Below are 17,375 nucleotides of genomic sequence, written 5' to 3' on the forward strand. Positions count from 1 at the left end.
AGGAACAGAGGGCAGCAGGTGTCTCAGGACCTGGACCAAGCCCAGGACTCCGAGCCTCACCTTCCTGGGGAGCAGAGCTGAGTGCTCACAGGTGGGGCAGGTGCTCAGCGCCGAGAGCTGGCATGTTTGTGGGGAGGGAGATGTGAGCTCGGGGAGAGGCTGGCTGCACGGACAGCTGGCAGCTTGGCTGAGAGCACTGGGCACTGTGGGACTAGCACGCACAGGGCTGTGGGGGCGGGCACCCTGGGGCTGGAGATCACCCTTAGGAGACACGTAGGGATGGGGCGGAGGGGCACCTGGGGCTGGAGGTCACCCTCAGGAGACGCAGGGATGGGGCAGGGGGGCGAGTGTGTGGTCTGCCCAGGACACTGAGGACATGGGAAGACAGGAATGCTACCCGGGATGACAGGGCGAGGGTGGGGCTGGAAGGAGAGCTGCCACCCTGGCCGTGACTTCGGAGCTGACCTGACCCTGCAGGGCACCGCCCAGCAGAACCCTGGGGTCTAAGGCAGACGGCCTCGTGGGCACAGGCAGCAGCTGGGGGCTGTGTTCCGAGACCTCGCACAGAGGGCACGGCATCGAGACCCCCTCCTGGCTGTGCTCCAGACGTCTGGAAGGACGGGCGGTGGTCTCCCTCCACCGGCCCAGCCACTCTTCCCCTCCCGGTCACCCCGCCGTCCCGCCCATCCTGCCGCATCAGGAGCAGCCGCGCCCCCAGAGACTCAGGACACATCCCAGGGAGACAGCGGAGACAGGCTTTTATACTTTTTATTGTTTGTATGGTACAGTCTTTGTGGTAGCAGGAATGTATGCACAAAAAAACAATTCAAATAGAGTTCAGAGTAAAAAACAAAATGATTTATCCCAAAGGACATTTAATATACATGGACTTCACAGCTATACTCTATCCACACCCCCAGACTCCACGCACGGGCTGAGGTCTCCCACTGGGATGGCCGCGCGATGACCACACGAGTGGGCAGCGGGCGTGGGCACACTGAGGCCCCAGCACCAGGGGCGGCAGGAGGCTTCTGAGGGCACGGGGCAGGACCAGGCCTGGGAGCGGGGGACCGGCCCTGCCGGAGCAGCCCCAGCTCCAGGCTGAGCAGGGGGGCAGGAGCGGGGGCAGAGAGCAGGTGGGGGGGCAGGTGTGTCCAAGTGGCCCTCGGTGGCCATGGCCTGCTGCCTGCCCCGAAGCCAGGGTTAATAAAGCACTTTGTTAGAGGGCACGGGGCGGGGCACATCCCGTTGGGGTGAGATTCACCGGCGGAGGGAAGTTCGGACGACAGGAAGCAGGTAGCTGTGTTCCTCCCAGGCCCCGTGCCGTCGGGGGCGGTCAAGCCAAGGAGCATGGTCACAGTGTCACCGCCCCCTCGGGAGCGGGCAGCGTCTGCACGCCTGTCACAGAGCCCGCTCAGCGCTGTCCACCAGCGTGGCCGTTCACATCACATAAAGATCAACATTCACCACAAAAGGCACCTGGAGTGACGCTGCGGGCGCCACGTCCGACTGCGACAGAAACGCCTTCTCTAGGTGAGAGGGTCTGAGATACCGCAATATTGCACTAGTGTACTATGATTCTGCTTCCCGATCTCAGGTCAGTCCTAGTGAGGTCGTAAACGAGATAAGAAATAAATGTTACTCAATTTTAATACAGTCTTTTGTATCATACACGTCTGTGTTGGGCGGCGAGACGTCTGAGCCTTCCGGCCGTGGGTACAGTAGTCGGAGCACAGAGGGGACGCGGACTCGGCCGCCCCCACGCCATCCAGGGATGCAGGCAGGAAGGCCGCACATGGTCACACCCCGAGCTTCCTCTTCTGGTCGAAGTAGGCATCAAACCTGGCTTGGGCGTACTCCTAGGAGACACAAGCAAGAGCGGCCTCACCAAGGGTCCCGCCTGCCCCGGGCACAGAGCGGAGCCGCTCCGTCCAGTGCTGCCCCTGGGCCGTCCTCCCCGCTGGCAGCCCTGCTGCCCGGCCCTGCCGACCCGGACAGGATGCGGGACGTCCGTCTATGGACCAGGCGCTGCCATGGTGCACCGACTCATTCACCTCGAATGCTACAGACAGGCTGACAGCCGCAACAGGCTCCTCTTTCCAAGCCCAAGGCCCTTGGGCGTCAGCAAGTGTGGCACCAAGGTGGAAGACGGGTGTGTGTGTGTGTGTGTGCGCGCGCCAGCTGTGTGCTGGGGTCACTGCTGCACACTTAGTAAAAGGACACCGGGAGGGAGTGAGCACGCCTGGCCAGCCCCCTGCCCCGGGTCTGCGCCCCCGTCCATCCATCAGTGTGGGCAGTTTCTGAAGGACCACTCCAAATTGAGAAGTCTGCCGTGCCAGCCGCCAAGACTATAGCGTCACCTTAAGAAAACCGAACACTGAGGGAGAATTTATAAACCAACACAAACTAACTCATCTGAAACGTGCAGTGTTGGCTGAAGCATGCAGTCTGCCTACCACCAGCACCGCCGTCACCCTTCGAGCTCTCCGGGGCCTCCGCGGTCAAGCCCTCCAGACCGCGACAGAACGCTTCCCCGTGAACAGAATCATCGGATCGGGCCCCTCTGGGGTCAGGGACACTTGTGCGCGGCCGGGGAGGGCGGTGTTCGTCCGTTTGGTGTGGAGTAGTTCTCTGTGACACGGCCCCAGTGCAGTGTGGTCACACTCGTCTGATGTTGGGCACGTGGGATGCTTCCAGTCTGGGGCTATCGGAGCATGAGAGTTCAGGTCTTGGTGTGGAAACAGGCTTTCATTTCTCTTGGATCAACACCAAAGAGAGGGACTGCTGGGCTGTATGGTTAAGTGTGTATGTTACTTTATATGAGAGGCAACTGTTTTCTATGCTGGTCACCCCCTCTTGCAGTACCCCCTGCAGTGCATGTGACATCACCTTCTCACCAACATTCAACATTGTTGGTTTAAGTTCTACCCACTGACATGGGTGTGCAGGGCATCTCTCTGGGCTTTAACTGGCATTTCTTTCATGACTACATCGGCAGATGAACAGATGCTTACTGGTCATTTATCTTCTGCATTGTGTTCAAATCTATCCTTTCATAAAGTAAGTTGTTTGGTTTCTTGCTGAGTTATGAGTTCTTTAGACATTCTAAACACAAGTCTTTGTCAGATGTAAATTTGCAGTATTTTCTCCCAGTCTGTGGCTTGGCTTTTCATTTTAATGGTGTCTTTCAAAAAACAAAAAGTTGTATATTTTTATTCAGTCCAATCTGTTGTTATCTTTTTTCTTTGATGGTGAGTGCTGTATGTAACCTCAGAAAATCTTTGCCACAGTCATGAAGCTTTTCTCCCATTTCAGCTTTTCCATTTAGGTTTATTATCTGTTTCAAGTCAATTTTTGTGTATGGTACAAGTTTGAAGTTCATTATCTTTTTTCCGTATGGCTTATTCAGTTGTTGCCATGTCATATTTGGAAAATCTAACCCTTCCTGCAATGACCTATCATGGCCTTTCTGGGGAATACCCGTTGCCTGTATGTGTAGGAGTCCATTTCTGGGAACTCGATTCTGTTCCATCTGATTTATGAATGTCTTTACACCAACTGGGCTTCCCTGGTGGCTCAGGGGTTAAAGCATCTGCCTCCAATGCGGGAGACCCGGGTTTGATCCTGGGTCGGGAAGATCCCCTGGAGAAGGAAATGGTAGCCCACTCCAGTATTCTCGCCTAGAGAATCCCATGGACGGAGAAGCCTGGTAGGCTACAGTCCATGGGGTCACAAAGAGTCGGACAGAGTCAGTTGCAAAGACTGAGCGACCTCACTTCACCTATGCCAACACCACATGGTCTTAATTACTGCGCTTGGTAAACTCTGAAATCAGGTAGCATGTCTTCCAACTCTGTTCTATAATTTTGGTGTTTTAGTTATTCCAGGGCCTTTGCACTTTCAAGTAAGTTTTAGAATCAGCTTGTCAATGTCTATGAAAAGCCTGTGGGGTTTCGATGGTGTCATGGAGACATAGATTGGTTTGGAGAGAATGAACATTTTAAGTCTTCTAAATCCATACCTGTGGTATCTCTCTATAATTGTCAGTGTACAGATCATGCATGTTATTTTAAGTATTTCACATTTTTTACGCCAAACTATTAAATTTTTTTACAAACTGTTTCCAGCACATCAGAATGCAGTTGGCTTTTGTATATTGACCTTGTGTCCTATGGCCTTGATAAACTCAGTAAACAGTTTTTCTCTTGACTCTTCTATTTTTCCATGTACACAATCATGTCACCTATAAAATAAAGGCAGTTTTCTTTTTTCACCTTCCTGTACTGGCGAGAACTCAGCACACACACCCTGGCTGTTTTCCACTTGGGGCACGTGTGGGAGGAATGCCTGGTCCTTTACCGTCGATTATCACGGCCCCCTGTGGGCTCCCATAAAGCCCTTTACCTGGCTGAGGAAGTTCTCCGTTACTAGTTTGCTGAGACTTTCTGTTGTGAACAGGTGTTCCAAATGATTGAATTCTGTCAAACACTTTTCCCGCATTCACTGAGATGACTGCATGGTTTTTCTCCTTTATTCTGTTAATATGGTGAATTACACTAATGGGTTTCTCAAATGTCGATGTTAGGTCTTGCATTTCAGGGATAAATGCCACTTGGTCATAAAATAATTATCCTTTTATATGTATTGCATTTACTTTTGCCAGTACTTTGGAAACGGCTTTTGTGTGATGTCCATGAAGGGCACTGACGTGCAGTCTTCTTGAAATGTCTAGTTTTGGTGTCAGGATCACGCCAGCCTCGTCAAATGAGCTGAGAAATGATCCCTCCCCCTTGATTTTCTAAACGTTTCTGTGAGACTGTTATTTCTTCCTTAAATGTTTGATAATATTCCCCAGGACCTGAAGTTTAGTCTACAGGTTTTTGATCATCAGTTTGATGTCAGTTTTGGCCATGTGTATCTTCCGAGAAATTGGCATGTTCAAGCGAGTTGTCGGATCCGGAGAGTTGTTTCTCACTCTTCCACTTTAACATCCACCGACTTTGTGATGGTGGCCTCTCTCTGTACTTGGTTTTGGTAATGTCTGCCTTATCTTTCTTGCTCAGTATAGCCAGATATTCATAAGTACTTTTGTGGTATCATTGATTTTTTCCCTATTTTTAGTATTTTACATTTCAATGATTTCTGCTCTTACCTTTACTCTACTTCTATTTACTCTGGGTTTACTTGGTTTTTCACTTTCTAGCTTCTCAAGGTAGAAGCTTATGTTACTAGTTTGAGAACTTTCTTCTTACCCAGTACAAATGTTTAGGCTACAAAACCAAAAGATTCCAAACATTGTTTTAGCTGCATCCCACAAATTCTAGGATGTTGTGTTTCCACTCTTGTTCAGTTGCTAAGCCATGTCCTCTGCAACTCCATGGACTGCAGCACTGCCAGGCTTCCCTGTCCTTCGCTACCTCCCAGAGTTTGCTCAGATTCATGTCCATTGAGTTGGTGATGCCATCCAACCATCTCATCCTCTGCTGCCTAATGGCGTTTCCATTATAACTCAAAATGTTTTCTAATTGTCCTTTTAATTTCTCCTTTGACCCAGGGTTTATTTAGAAGTATACAGTTAATTTCCAAATTGAGAATTTTCCAGATATTTTTGTGGTGGTTGGTGATTTCCAATTAAATTGCACTGTGTTCAGAGAACTTACTCTGCAGCAAATCTGAGGGCTGTCTCACAGCCCAGCCCCTGGCCTATCCTGATGAAGGCTCCCTACTCTCTGAAAAGGATGTACATCCCGCAGCTGCTGGGGCCCCGCACATGTTCGTCAGGTCGAGCTGGCAGGGTGACGTTCAGGTGACAGACTCCCCTGCGGCAGGGCTTCCTGGCTCCACCTGCTACCGCCGGGTGTGCAGTCTACGAGGCTACCAGGTGAAGGCGCCCCTCTCTCGGCTTTGTCAGTTTCTGCTCTATGTCTTTCGTTTTGGCCATGCTGTGAGGCACTGAGATCCTAGTTCCCTGACCAGGGACCGAACCCACGCCCCCTGTGGTGGAAGCGTGGAGTCCTAACCACTGCACCGGCAGGAAAGCCCCTGCCCTGTGTCTCTTGAAGAATACAGGGGCACACACACTCAGGACCTCTGTGTCCCGTGGGTGATGTGATGCCTGTTCTAGGATGTGACCCCTTTCTCTGTCTTCGGTAGTCCTGATCTAAAGTCCACTCGGTCTTACAGTAACATCTGGTCATGATTCCAAATCCACTTTAAAAAACCTGAATGTTCTCTTGTCTACGAGTGTCTGTGCTTTACCAAAGCCTTCTGCCCAGCAGCAGAAACCATCCTCACGGTGGACTAAGGACAAAGGGACCCAGCTGTTTCCCACCACAAGTCCCAAAGCCAGGTGCTCGCTGCACTTGGGAGCACCTGTGCCCAGGACGCCCCCCACCACGCACTACGGAGCGGAGTTAACGCAGAGTCTGTGCCAAGGACAGTTCTCAGGTTAGAATAAAAAGACAGCCTAGTATGGTACAAACTTGCTGCAAAAAGGGGTCTCATTCGTTCAGCACCAGCTTCCAGCTCTTAGGCCGGGCCCTGCAGGCCGGAGGATGGGGTGGGGACAGACGAATAAACTACGGCGTGGGGGGCGCAGGCCCCTCCCCGATCGCTTAGTGTCCTGTGTGTCAGGGGGACTGAGATCAGGGATGGGTCTTAAGGGTCCGGATTTCTACATGTGATGTCAGTCACAGGGCCACACGGCACTCCCCTGAAGCGGGCAGGGGGCAGCTCCCAGTGGCAGACTCAGCACCCACGACAGTGACTTCCACTGTGCGGCGGGGGGAGCCCACCGTCCCGGTGCTGGTCACCTGGCGCAGGAACGCGGAGGGGGACAGTGACCCTCTGGAAGGAAGAGCCATTTACTGCCAGGCGCTCGGGTACAAGGAGGCCATTTCCCCTGGGAGTAGAAGAGAAAACCCGCCGCAGCACATACCATGTACCCAAATTCAATGGAGGAAATCTTGGCCTGAACGATTGACCAGAGTCCCCAGAAGAAATGGGACGCGAGGGCAAACCTGTAAAGACAGCAGCAGGATGCGCAGTGAGACGGCGCCCAGGACGGGATGCCACTCGCTGCCCAGCGGCTCTCTGACTCGCCGGTGCAGGGGACAACGTGCCCCAGAGACGGCGGCCCAGCCCCCAGCCGGCGGCCCCGCCCCCAGCCGGCGGGCCCCGCGGGGGTGAAGACCCGACAGCCTATCCCGGGTACACAAGCTGACACTCACGGGACTCAAGCAGGGGCCCTGGCAGCCGTGCTGGTGAAACAGGGGTCACATGGGGAATGAAACCTCTGCACATGGGAAGCAGACTGGGGGGAGGTGCGGCCAAGTCCCACCTCTAGGCTGTGCCCTGCCTCCCGCCACTGCAAACCCATACTCTCCTCCAACAATGAAGACGAGCTCTCACTGGGGAACGAGGACTTCGGGGCTTCTGCTGCTCTTCGCCCCTGACCCGCTAGATCCCCTGGCACCACCATTCTGTCTGGGCCTCTCCTCCATGCCCCTTTCCTATTTCCATCCGTTCAGGAACCAGAGAGGGAAGCTCTCTGCCGCTGGAGTTGCTGAGGGGCCGCCAGCGTGGCCGCAGCTCAGAGAGAGGAGTGTGGATACTTCTGAGGCCCGCGAGGACGGGGCTCTGTGCCGAGGGAGGGGGGTCACAGGGACTCCAGACGTCCCTGGTACCCCGGAATCTCACTGGAGAGCCCAGAGGCGAGGGGTAACTCGGGCCTCTCCACTAAAGAGATGAGAGAGGGTGAACACGCTGTACTCTACACCTCTGTGGAATCTGGGGGTTTCTCAGCCTTGCTTCGAGAGCTGCCGGGGACACAGACATTCAGGTATTTCCTCGTATTACCTGATGGAATCCCCACTCCAGGAGCACGAGTGACAGGAGGGCACGGGCCCCGGTGGCAGGGGCTGGGCAGCAGAGTCTGCGGCGGAGATGACGGTCAGAAACGCCACCTCCATGTGCTGACCCTGTGCACAGACCCCTCACCTAACTTGCTGTGTGCTGAGAGCTGAAGGATCCTAACACACTCAGCCATGATGGCCATAACCAAATGTTCTCGTTTCTTTTCTTTTGCAAACTACAAGACCCAGAGATGTAGGGTTATGAGGAAGCTCCTGAAATACTTTTATTTGCAAGGAAGCATCCCAAGTGCACACCTTGAAGAAGGAAGCTATCATAACAGATCAACAAAGGAAAAGTTACCTATTGACTTCAAGCAGCATTTCTTCTTCTATAACAGACTTTTCTTCGTTACTGAGGTTTTCAAATTCATTTTGGAATGCAGCCAAGTAATTGGAAATAAAATGGAGCTTTAAAAAAAGTAATTAGGTTAGGATCAATGATTGTTAAAAATAGATGATATCAAAGTTGTCACTAAGCGCACACCTCACGTGACTCTTCCAAATGTCAGAGAAGCCCACACACTCCTCTGCTCAGGGGCAGGGATCCGGGGAGTTTGCCCACCCTGCCAGGGTGCCAGGGCGACAGAGAACGAAAGGACTCTCCAGGCCACACTGTCACCGAGACTGCTACTACTTCTGCAGAGGGTTGTTCAGGCAGAGTCGCTCTTCTCCTCTCACCCACACTCCTGTCTCCCACTGTCTGCCCACAAAGCAGGGCCAGCCTTCTGGATGGCACAGCATGTGGCATGGGCTTGAGGTGCCAGGGCACCCTGACCTTCACCAGTAAATACTCCCTCAGGGCAGGAGCTGGCCCGGGCGTTGAGAAGGGGCCTTTTCCCACCTCTCAGATGCCTTGACTGTACACTCCTGTCCATGCACTAGCAGCATCTCATTCCAGTCCAGAAAAGACACGGTTTACCCTGACGTTCTGCCAGGCGCCACCATGAGTCTGCGTGTGAATTAGGATCTCTGAGAGTCCCTGTGCCTCACTATTTCATACTGTATCAAAAGGCAACAGAACATGGCCAACCACTGCATGTTTGCTTTTGTGAAGAAGGAAACAGCCATCAGTGTTTCTTCCAGGTAGGAACCCCTGCTAACTGGTTACCTGGCTGGAAGTAACCAGTACCTCTCCCTCCCCAACCTGCCCCTCTTTCATCCTGCTGCTCTGAAATCGGCTTCCCACACTCTGCCCCTCCTCTACCGGAAAGCATCCTTCACGTTCTAGCACGCTCCAGGCAGGGGGCCGTGGACTCTGCAGTAAGCTTGGTACAAGAGACACCTATTAAACTCTGTGTGGCAGGCACCAAGCTGAGCATCGTTCCTGCACAGTAACTCACTCCCATGACACAGTGATTTCCACAGATGAGGAAACTGAAGCATGGAAACAGTAGGTTACAACCAGCAGAGGCAGACCTGGGATTCAAATCCAGGCCTATTAGTTTTTAAAACCCATGCTAGAACCACCACCCTAGGTGGTTAATTTCTGGGAGACTCTAAATGCTGAAGGTAGCAAATGAAGATAGAAAATCTGAAGAGACTGAAACCCTAACAAAGTGTTAATTAGCGGCACTCCCTCCCAAAAAAGTTCTAGGCCCAGATGGTTTTACGGGCAAAGTTTGCCAAACTTTCAAACAGCACCATCTTATAAAAATTTGCTCCAGAAAATAAAAAGGGGACACTCATTTTGTAAACTAGCATAATTTTTTATTCCAAAAGCAGGTATGAATAATTTTTTAAATGAACATTAAAGTCCTGTTCCATATATGAAAAACTGCAAAAATAAACTGCCTAACTAGATCCAACCAAGCGTCACAAAATAATGTAATTCACTGAAATAATTTATTTTAGGAATTCCAGTAACGTTTAACATTTTAAAACACCTCAATGCATTAAAGAGAGAAAAGCATGAGATGACCTCAGGAGATGGTGACAGGGTAGGTGATCAAGACAGACACTGTATGGGATTGTTAAAACCTCTCAAAAAACAGAAATGGCACTTCCTTATATTTCCACTGCTGTGCAGTGAGGGTAGTCACACAGCTCTGCCTCCACTAGAATGAAATCCTTCTTACTGAAAATCTCCCCTTACTGGTTGGAGAGCCCCCTCTCTGGAGATGCCTGCCCAGTGTCGCAGCAGCAACCTGAAGCCTGCTGTGTGCTCTCCTCCCCGGGCTCACCAGCCTTCCTGCCCACATAGCATGACCCTGAGGTTCCAAACCATCCCAGTCACTTTGGACATATGCAAGGTCATGAGGTCGGCCTGAAATGTGGCCAGAGCGGAGCAGGCAGCTCTGGCTGCACAGCAGGTCTGCGTTTCAACGGCTGCCCTGAGCATGGGCACCTGCTGGATACACTGCCTGTGCCCAGCTCAGGCGGGCACTCAAGAGACCTCTCCTGAGTGAGCTACCACAGCGACTGACCAGCTGTGTCTTCACCCCCAGCCCCTGGGCAATGCTCTGATCAGGCAGAGCTCCTGGGAGAAGGCTGACCTAAAGCAGGGCTGCCCAGCACAGACACAGCTAAGGCCCTGCAAGGCTGGGTGAGTCGGGGGTGGTGTCCCTTCTGCCCAGCCTGCTTGCTTCCACATTGCAACCTACTCATCCTCAACCCAAGGCTTGGGCCATGGCTGACAAATGGAACAGAGAGCCTCCCCGGAGGAGTCCCACAGGACTGACTCTAGTCAGTGGACTCCTCTCCTCCAGGACAGGAAAAGGGGCTGTGGGTGCTCCAACAGCTGCTGAGCCAGTGCCCCCAAGACCACCACTGTCTGCACAAAGTGAAACACAGAGGAAAGTCAGTGACCCAAAAGGCCAGAGGGCAGGGCAGGAAAACTGGAAGGAGTTACCAAGGAGGCTGTGATCGTCTCTGACTAGCTACAGGCCACCTTTGGCAAAGGACTTTAAAGGCTGGATTCCAATACTGTCTGTATCTTGACACAACATTTTAAAGCAAAAGAACCTGCTTAACCAAAACAAGCATCTTTAGAAGTGGAGCTGTAGTCAACTCTAACTGGGCAAACCAATGTATGTAGGAGTCACTCACTTCTCAGCAAGTGTGCACTCATGAGGCTCCTACCTGTTGTTTCCTGGTGGGGTACTTCAGGATGTTTGCTCTGAAAAAAGGGTACTTTTCATAATTATAATCATACATCCATTCACAGAAATGATTCCCAATGTCGAATCCCCTGAAAAAGAGAGAGAGGCAGACAATGAGGCAGCAGGCCTGCCACGAGCGCTCCCCAGACCCGGGGGTCCCAAGAACACGACTGTGTCAGTGATAGGACCGCCAACTGGGCAGCACCAGTGACCACGGCGCCCGGGCCCACCATCCGGAGCGACTGCTCGGAGCCCTCCTGCGGTCAGCGCTCTGAGGAGCCCATGTCAGGCCAAGCTCTGGACTCTGAGGAGCCCGGGGCTGCTCCTCACTAGCTCGACTGAGAACAGGGTAGGTGCCCATCTCACCCGCTGGGACAGAAAGCGCCAGGCCCCACCGAGGAAACTTGCAGCTCAGGGTGGTACCGTGACCCAAGGTCTCCTTCAACTGTTTCATACACGTATTAAAATGCTCACAGAAATAAAAACATTTGACATTACCTATAGTTGTAACTGCTGTATTCAAAGTCGATGAGCATGAGTTTCTGTTTTTCCGAATTCTCCCTGCCATCCAGCAATAAGATGTTACCTGCAAAAGGGTTTGGATGACATGACCTTTACTCTGGGCATGTTCCGTCACTGAAGACACAGGTCCTCCAAGAGCTGGGCCAAGAGTGGTTCTGATTCGCTCAAGGCATCCTACACGTGAGGCTGCCTTGCCCACACCCTACTTGATCTGACTTGTCCAGCAATCATCAGCTAATTAGTAAAAGGTATTCTGGCTCAAATTGACATCTTATTGATTACAAGTCTTCACCAGGGGCTGTTCTCAAAATTAAAAACAACTTGAAGAGCCTGGAAAGGGCCCAAGAGTGGACCTCAGCCAGGTGTCCTGCGAGGATCAGGATGAGGACAGCATGGCAAAGCCAGGTGCCACGGCAGTGTTGGGGAGGGAAGCCCACCAGATGGGGCCTCAGAGGAAACTGTCTCAGTTTGAAATGACATTGAGTGAAGTTTGGTTACAGTCAGCTGTACCTGGCATTGCAATTTTTAAAAAAATGTAATATTTTTAAAAAATAAATTTATTTCTTTGACTATATTGTGTCTTAGTTGCAGCACCTGGATCTGGCTCTCTGACCAGGGACCGAACCTGGGCCCCCTGCATCGGGGGTGTGGAGCCTTAGCCACTGGACCACCAGATAAGTCCCTGCAGTTTTTTAAAGCGGAGAAACCCACAGTCATTAGAAGCACCTGAACCGGCGCTGAGAGAGCAGGGGCTCTGGCCAGCGCAGTGCACGCAAGGTGCAGAGGCCAGGGCCCCCGGGCTGGTTGAGGAGGCCACCTTGCTCTTTAACGCTTCTTCAGATCAACAAGGTCACACGTTGACCAAAAGGAGTTAAACACTGCACAAATATGTAACTTTGTCGATCCCAGATCTCGGTTTAGTGGATCTTCTCAGAATTTTTTCCTTACGGAAATAGGATCATCTTACACATCTTTCTAAAACTTGCTCTTCCTGCTAAATGTGTCCCAGAGATTTCTCTGTTGGTCTGTATAGAACTCAACCTCATTATTTTAATAGTCGCACAACACACGTGCACGGCTGGGCCATACATCCATGTATCTCACCCCCACCTCAGGGGCCCCTGGTGGTTACCACACACACACTGGAGGGACCCTTCTAAGCAGACACACAGGGCCCAGGTTCTGCATCACGGGCAGCGTTCCTTACCTTCCTGACAGTCATTGTGACAGAACACGACGGGAGATGGAGTGGATTCAAGCAATGACCTGAGAGAGGAAGGTTCTGCGGTTACTTCTCAGACCTGCAGCTCCCTCCCCTGGCAGGGTCTCTGAGCACACACCCCCGGCCTGGGGTGGGGTGGGGTGGGGGCCTCCCCCTTGGAGCTCTCTGACCACGGAGCCTGAGCAGAGCCCTGTGTTGGGTCTGTTTGGACCTCTGGTTTCCTTCAAGCTCTCATCACAACCTGACATTATTTTATTTACTTGTCTCCTCTCTCTCCTAACAAAAGAGAAGCTCCCTGCAGGATGTCTTGGTCATAATAGCTCAGAGCCATTCCTGATGTTGGTACAGCAGATGCTCAAACTCGTGAGAAATGAGAGGTGGCAATGCCGATACTCGGCTATGGGTGAGAGTCTAGAACCCTGCATGCCCAGCAGCCTAGGGATACCCCTGTAGTCTCTACTCAGAAACCTGGTTAAGCTTCCTGTTCCGTGCCCTCCTGCCCGCCCAAGCTTGGGCTCAACTGTATCCCTCATCTGCTGACACTCTCCCGCCTGTCCCAAGGGTTCCTGCTTTTTGTTTTTGTTTCAGGAAAAACCTACTGCCATAGTCAGTGACCAGGCCTGGAATTCTGGCGTTTTACTTCCTCCGTGAAGCCTTCATGGATCATCAGGGGAAGGTGACGCCGCTCGTGTAAAACTAAGACGGCAGAATTAACCTGTTTAAACTCATCCCACCAACCCAACGTAAGACACCAGGCCTGAGACGATGCTTGCAATGTTCACTGACAGCAGACGCAGTGACTCGGGAGCGCTGACGTGTCTGGGCAGATGCACTCGCCAGGGCAGGATACGGAGGCACTCACTCACCTCAGGTTTTCTAGCTCCAAAGGCAGGTTGTAACTGAGGAACCTGTGCAGCTGCTTCACTTTGGACTCCCCGGTAAACCTAATTCTCAGCACTTGATTCAGGTATCTTGGAAGAGAGGGGAGCAAAAGATCAGGGCTCAGTTCACCATGGCCTTAGCTTGGGGCTCCCACTAAAGGGACCATGCAGAATCCTCAGGGCCCCCGACCCCAGAGTCTAGGAAGTTGATTTTCTGCTCGCCCAGCCTGTTCAGGAGCATTTCTGCAAACACTCTTCTTTCTTGGTTCAGGAATTGATTTTTACATGCTAGAATGATTTATTCATGAGACAGTAAGTACCAGCAGACAGTGTGTGCGCCAGTGGACTGAGAAAGGCCTCTGACCCTCAGGGCCTTTCTGAGAACCGCTCCGGAGACTCTAGGAGCCCCGGGGAGAGCCACGCGAGAGCCAAGCAGCTGAGCACTTACTTTTCCATTGTTCCAAAGAGCCATTTTGGTTCCTTATTGAATGGCATTTTCATACCATGAAATCTGGCCATTTTCTCAGCTATTTCTGCAGAAATATCTGGCAAACTTAATTCTTCAGTGTCTAATCGCCGGCTCTGAGATAAAAGAGGAGTGAAAAGATGGCATTTATCCAGGTAAACTTGACATGTGAGGTCACATGACCCTAGATCTAGAGTGTCTTTGGGGGCATCACAGTCTTGTCCAGAGAACAATTCCTCCTGAAAGGGCACCGTGCCCACAGACAGCACTGCTCAGGGAGGGGCAGCCACCTGCAAAGGTCCACTTTCTGGAGACAAAGTCCTTCCCGCGTACAATCGTAGCACCCCTGGGCTTGCCTTCCGGTCACCCCACCCCATGCTGAAGGGGGCCTCTTCCCCGGGCTCAACACGCTGGGTCTCCAGCAGTTTACGATGGGACCGTATCCAGCTCCACCACCAGCTCGGCCCTTCTGCCTGCGCAGCTGGCCCCGTGAGGTGCGGCGCTCAAGGCAGCTGCTCACCAGAAGTGTTTCCCACTCCTGCCCTCGGGCAGCCTGGCACCCAGCCGATGCGGGTGGGGACTATGCACACATGACTCTAAGTGAGGCACACTGGCAGATGTTAAGGCAACACTAACAACGGGCCAGCACAGGGAGAACGGGAGCACAGCCCTGACTCTCGGAAACAGGATCTGAGCCAGGCCTGGCAACGTGAAGGAATCTGACGGGCACACGGGGGCAGGGGAGGCTCTACAGTGAAGCAGGCAGCGGGAGACAATGAGGACAACGGTAGTGGCCCCGCCCCTGCAGGGCAAAGACACGTGGCAGTGTGGTCAGGACCGCTTCCTGCAGTAGTTCTATGACCAGGGCCAGGGAGATGAGACCAGGGTGGCCGGGCTTGGCTCCAAGGCAAGCAGCTTCAGAGGGTGATGCAGTGCCAGGTTCCACAAACAGCTGTACCTGGAGAAACTGGGGTCGGTCCCAGACCACCGCGGCCATACTGATGCCACAGCAAAGCGAGTCCTGTGGACGTTTTCGCCTCCCAGCACACACAAAAGCTACGCTCACGCTACACTACAGCGCATAGGTGGCAATGACATTATGTCGAAGAGCCCCACAGCGACTTAATTAAAAAATACTTTATTGCTCAAAAATGCTAACCATTGTCTGACAGTGCACAGCCACCCCAAACCTTCAATTCGTAAAATACGCAGTATCTGTGGAGCTCAGTTAAACAAGGTCTGCCTGTGTGTTTTGATCTGGATGAATGTACCTTTGCAGGAAAGACGGAGGTTTTGATGCAAATTCAATACAAAGTCTGTTTTTGTTTCCTTCTGTGGTAAGGCCACTCTTACTATTTCAGATCATGGTGCCCGGGCTCCTATGGTGATGACATAGCCCGCTTCCTCTGTGGGCCTGCCCCCAGCCCCGACCAGTGCCCCCACACTCCTTACCGGGATGAACTGCTCCAGGCGGCCTTGGGGGAAGATGCCAAAGAGCTTCGGCCCCAGCGACCTCTCGGCGAGAATGGCAAACATGACGCTCTCCAGGACCATGGCCTCGGCGCCCTGAAACACATGGTGGCACGCCAGCCGGTCACCAGGCCAGCCACGTGCACCATTCGCCCACTCCCACAGCGACTCTATGATTGGGCGCTGCGGCTACTACTGTTGGTATGGTTATTAATACTGTACTTGTTATGATCCTCATTGCCCCCACTTTAAACATGAAGAAACAGATTGGTAAACCGCAGGATCCGTGCTGGCAAGGGCTTCCCAGTGGCTCAGTGATAAAGAACCCCCCTTGCCAGTGTAGGACACACAAGAGACGCAGGTTCAATGCCTGGGTTGGGAAGATCCTCTGGAGTAAGAACTGGTAACCCACTCCAGCATTCTTGCCTGGAGAATTCCATGGACTAAGTAGCCTGGCGGGCTCTAGCCCATGGGGTCGTAAAGAGCCAGACACGTGTGAACGAATAACACAAGGACACTGGTGAGCATCATGCTCTATTGATGAGAGTCGAAATTCCAGTTGAATTTAGGTCACTGGTTCCAAAAACAGAACAGTATCAATAGTTTACCACTTCAGTTTAGTCTCACCCTTGACATCTCATCAAAGGCCACACAGTTCCACCCGTCCTGGCGAAGGTTGATTTGCTTTTCGGTTGAGAGCACCCAGTGAGAGTCAATGGGCAAAGGGCCCTCTGCCCAGGAAGCCCTGTCTGGGGTTACACCAAGCATAAAGCAATCAAGCTTTCTGGTTTCTGCTTTTACCCCCAATCCTGTCATTTAACGTTTGTCTGAAAATGAAAGAACACACCAAGTCACAGATGCTGCTACATTCTGCCATTAGTCCTAATAACTAAGTGGGATCTAGAGTCATTCTGCCTTCAAAATCCATCTTTTGTTCTCAATTCAAATCCATTCCTTAGTCCTCTTCCCTTCAGCAGCAAACCATAGCTAAGCATGTCCATCTGTGGGGGTGGACGGGTGGGAAGGAGGCCTACAACGGGTTCTCCAAAGCTGCTTCTGCAGGTGGAGCTTCCAGGTCGATGTGTCAGGAGGGGCGGCAGGTGTGGTCTGCAAACACTCTCTGGTGACACCAGGTCACCCCTTGTTCAGAAAAGGGCTGTGGGGACAGGATCTCAGAGAAACACTGTTCACATAAAACACAGTTCTTTAAAATATACTCATTTAAATAAAGTATACACAGGACAAACTCACCAGGCAGGGACATGATTCTGAAGCTGGCGAGAAGAAAACAAAAAGGAAAAACTGCCTTCAAAGGATATGGGACACGTTAAGGTAAAAGGTAACTCGGTCACTTTTCATCTGGGGGACTGGGTAATCCATCCACCACCTCGTGTAATCCCCACGACTACGGTCTGACCATCATCACCTTGAGAGGCCCCATCTCACTAACTCGAGCTCTGACTGCAACGAACCAAACTGTGTCCTCCCCTAACTCCTAGGTTCAGGCCTTCACCCCTAGTGAGACGCTATTTGGAGATGCCTTTGGGAGGTGCTGAGTTTAGATGAGGCCACGAGGGTGGAGCCCTAATGGGTCAACATCCTTGTTAAGAGGGGGCTCCAGAGAGCTTGCAGCCTCTCCCTGCCCTGTGAGGACACAGGCAGAAGATGGCATCTGCAAGCCAGGAAAGGACCGTCACCAGAGCCCAGCTGTGTGTTGGCGCCCTGACCCTGGCCCGCCAACCTCCGGAACCATGAACAATAACCCTGGGTAGTTTTCCCTGGCAGTCCAAGCAAATGAAGACA

The 17,375-nt window shown here is 52.3% G+C and overlaps 1 protein-coding gene across 4 annotated transcripts in view; it reads right to left on the minus strand.

Annotated features, from left to right (window-relative positions):
• Positions 1-750: 750 nt before the first annotated feature.
• CHKA (choline kinase alpha) overlaps positions 751-17,375 on the minus strand; it is a 59,826-nt gene continuing 43,201 nt past the window's right edge. For 2 of the 4 annotated variants that reach the window (XM_061407216.1, XM_061407214.1), the window contains 9 exons: positions 15,555-15,668; positions 14,085-14,218; positions 13,622-13,726; positions 12,741-12,799; positions 11,510-11,597; positions 10,992-11,100; positions 8,215-8,321; positions 6,938-7,019; positions 751-1,859 (listed from right to left, as the gene is read on the minus strand). In XM_061407216.1, coding sequence (XP_061263200.1) covers positions 1,800-1,859; positions 6,938-7,019; positions 8,215-8,321; positions 10,992-11,100; positions 11,510-11,597; positions 12,741-12,799; positions 13,622-13,726; positions 14,085-14,218; positions 15,555-15,668 — 858 coding nt within the window. In that variant the 3' untranslated portion in view covers positions 751-1,799. The remainder of the gene's footprint in view (positions 1,860-6,937; positions 7,020-8,214; positions 8,322-10,991; positions 11,101-11,509; positions 11,598-12,740; positions 12,800-13,621; positions 13,727-14,084; positions 14,219-15,554; positions 15,669-17,375) is intronic. The other 2 variants (XM_061407215.1, XM_061407213.1) reach the window with 1 other exon arrangement.

This window comes from Bos javanicus, chromosome 29, assembly GCF_032452875.1.
Source record: "Bos javanicus breed banteng chromosome 29, ARS-OSU_banteng_1.0, whole genome shotgun sequence".
NCBI classification, from domain to species: domain Eukaryota; kingdom Metazoa; phylum Chordata; class Mammalia; order Artiodactyla; family Bovidae; genus Bos; species Bos javanicus.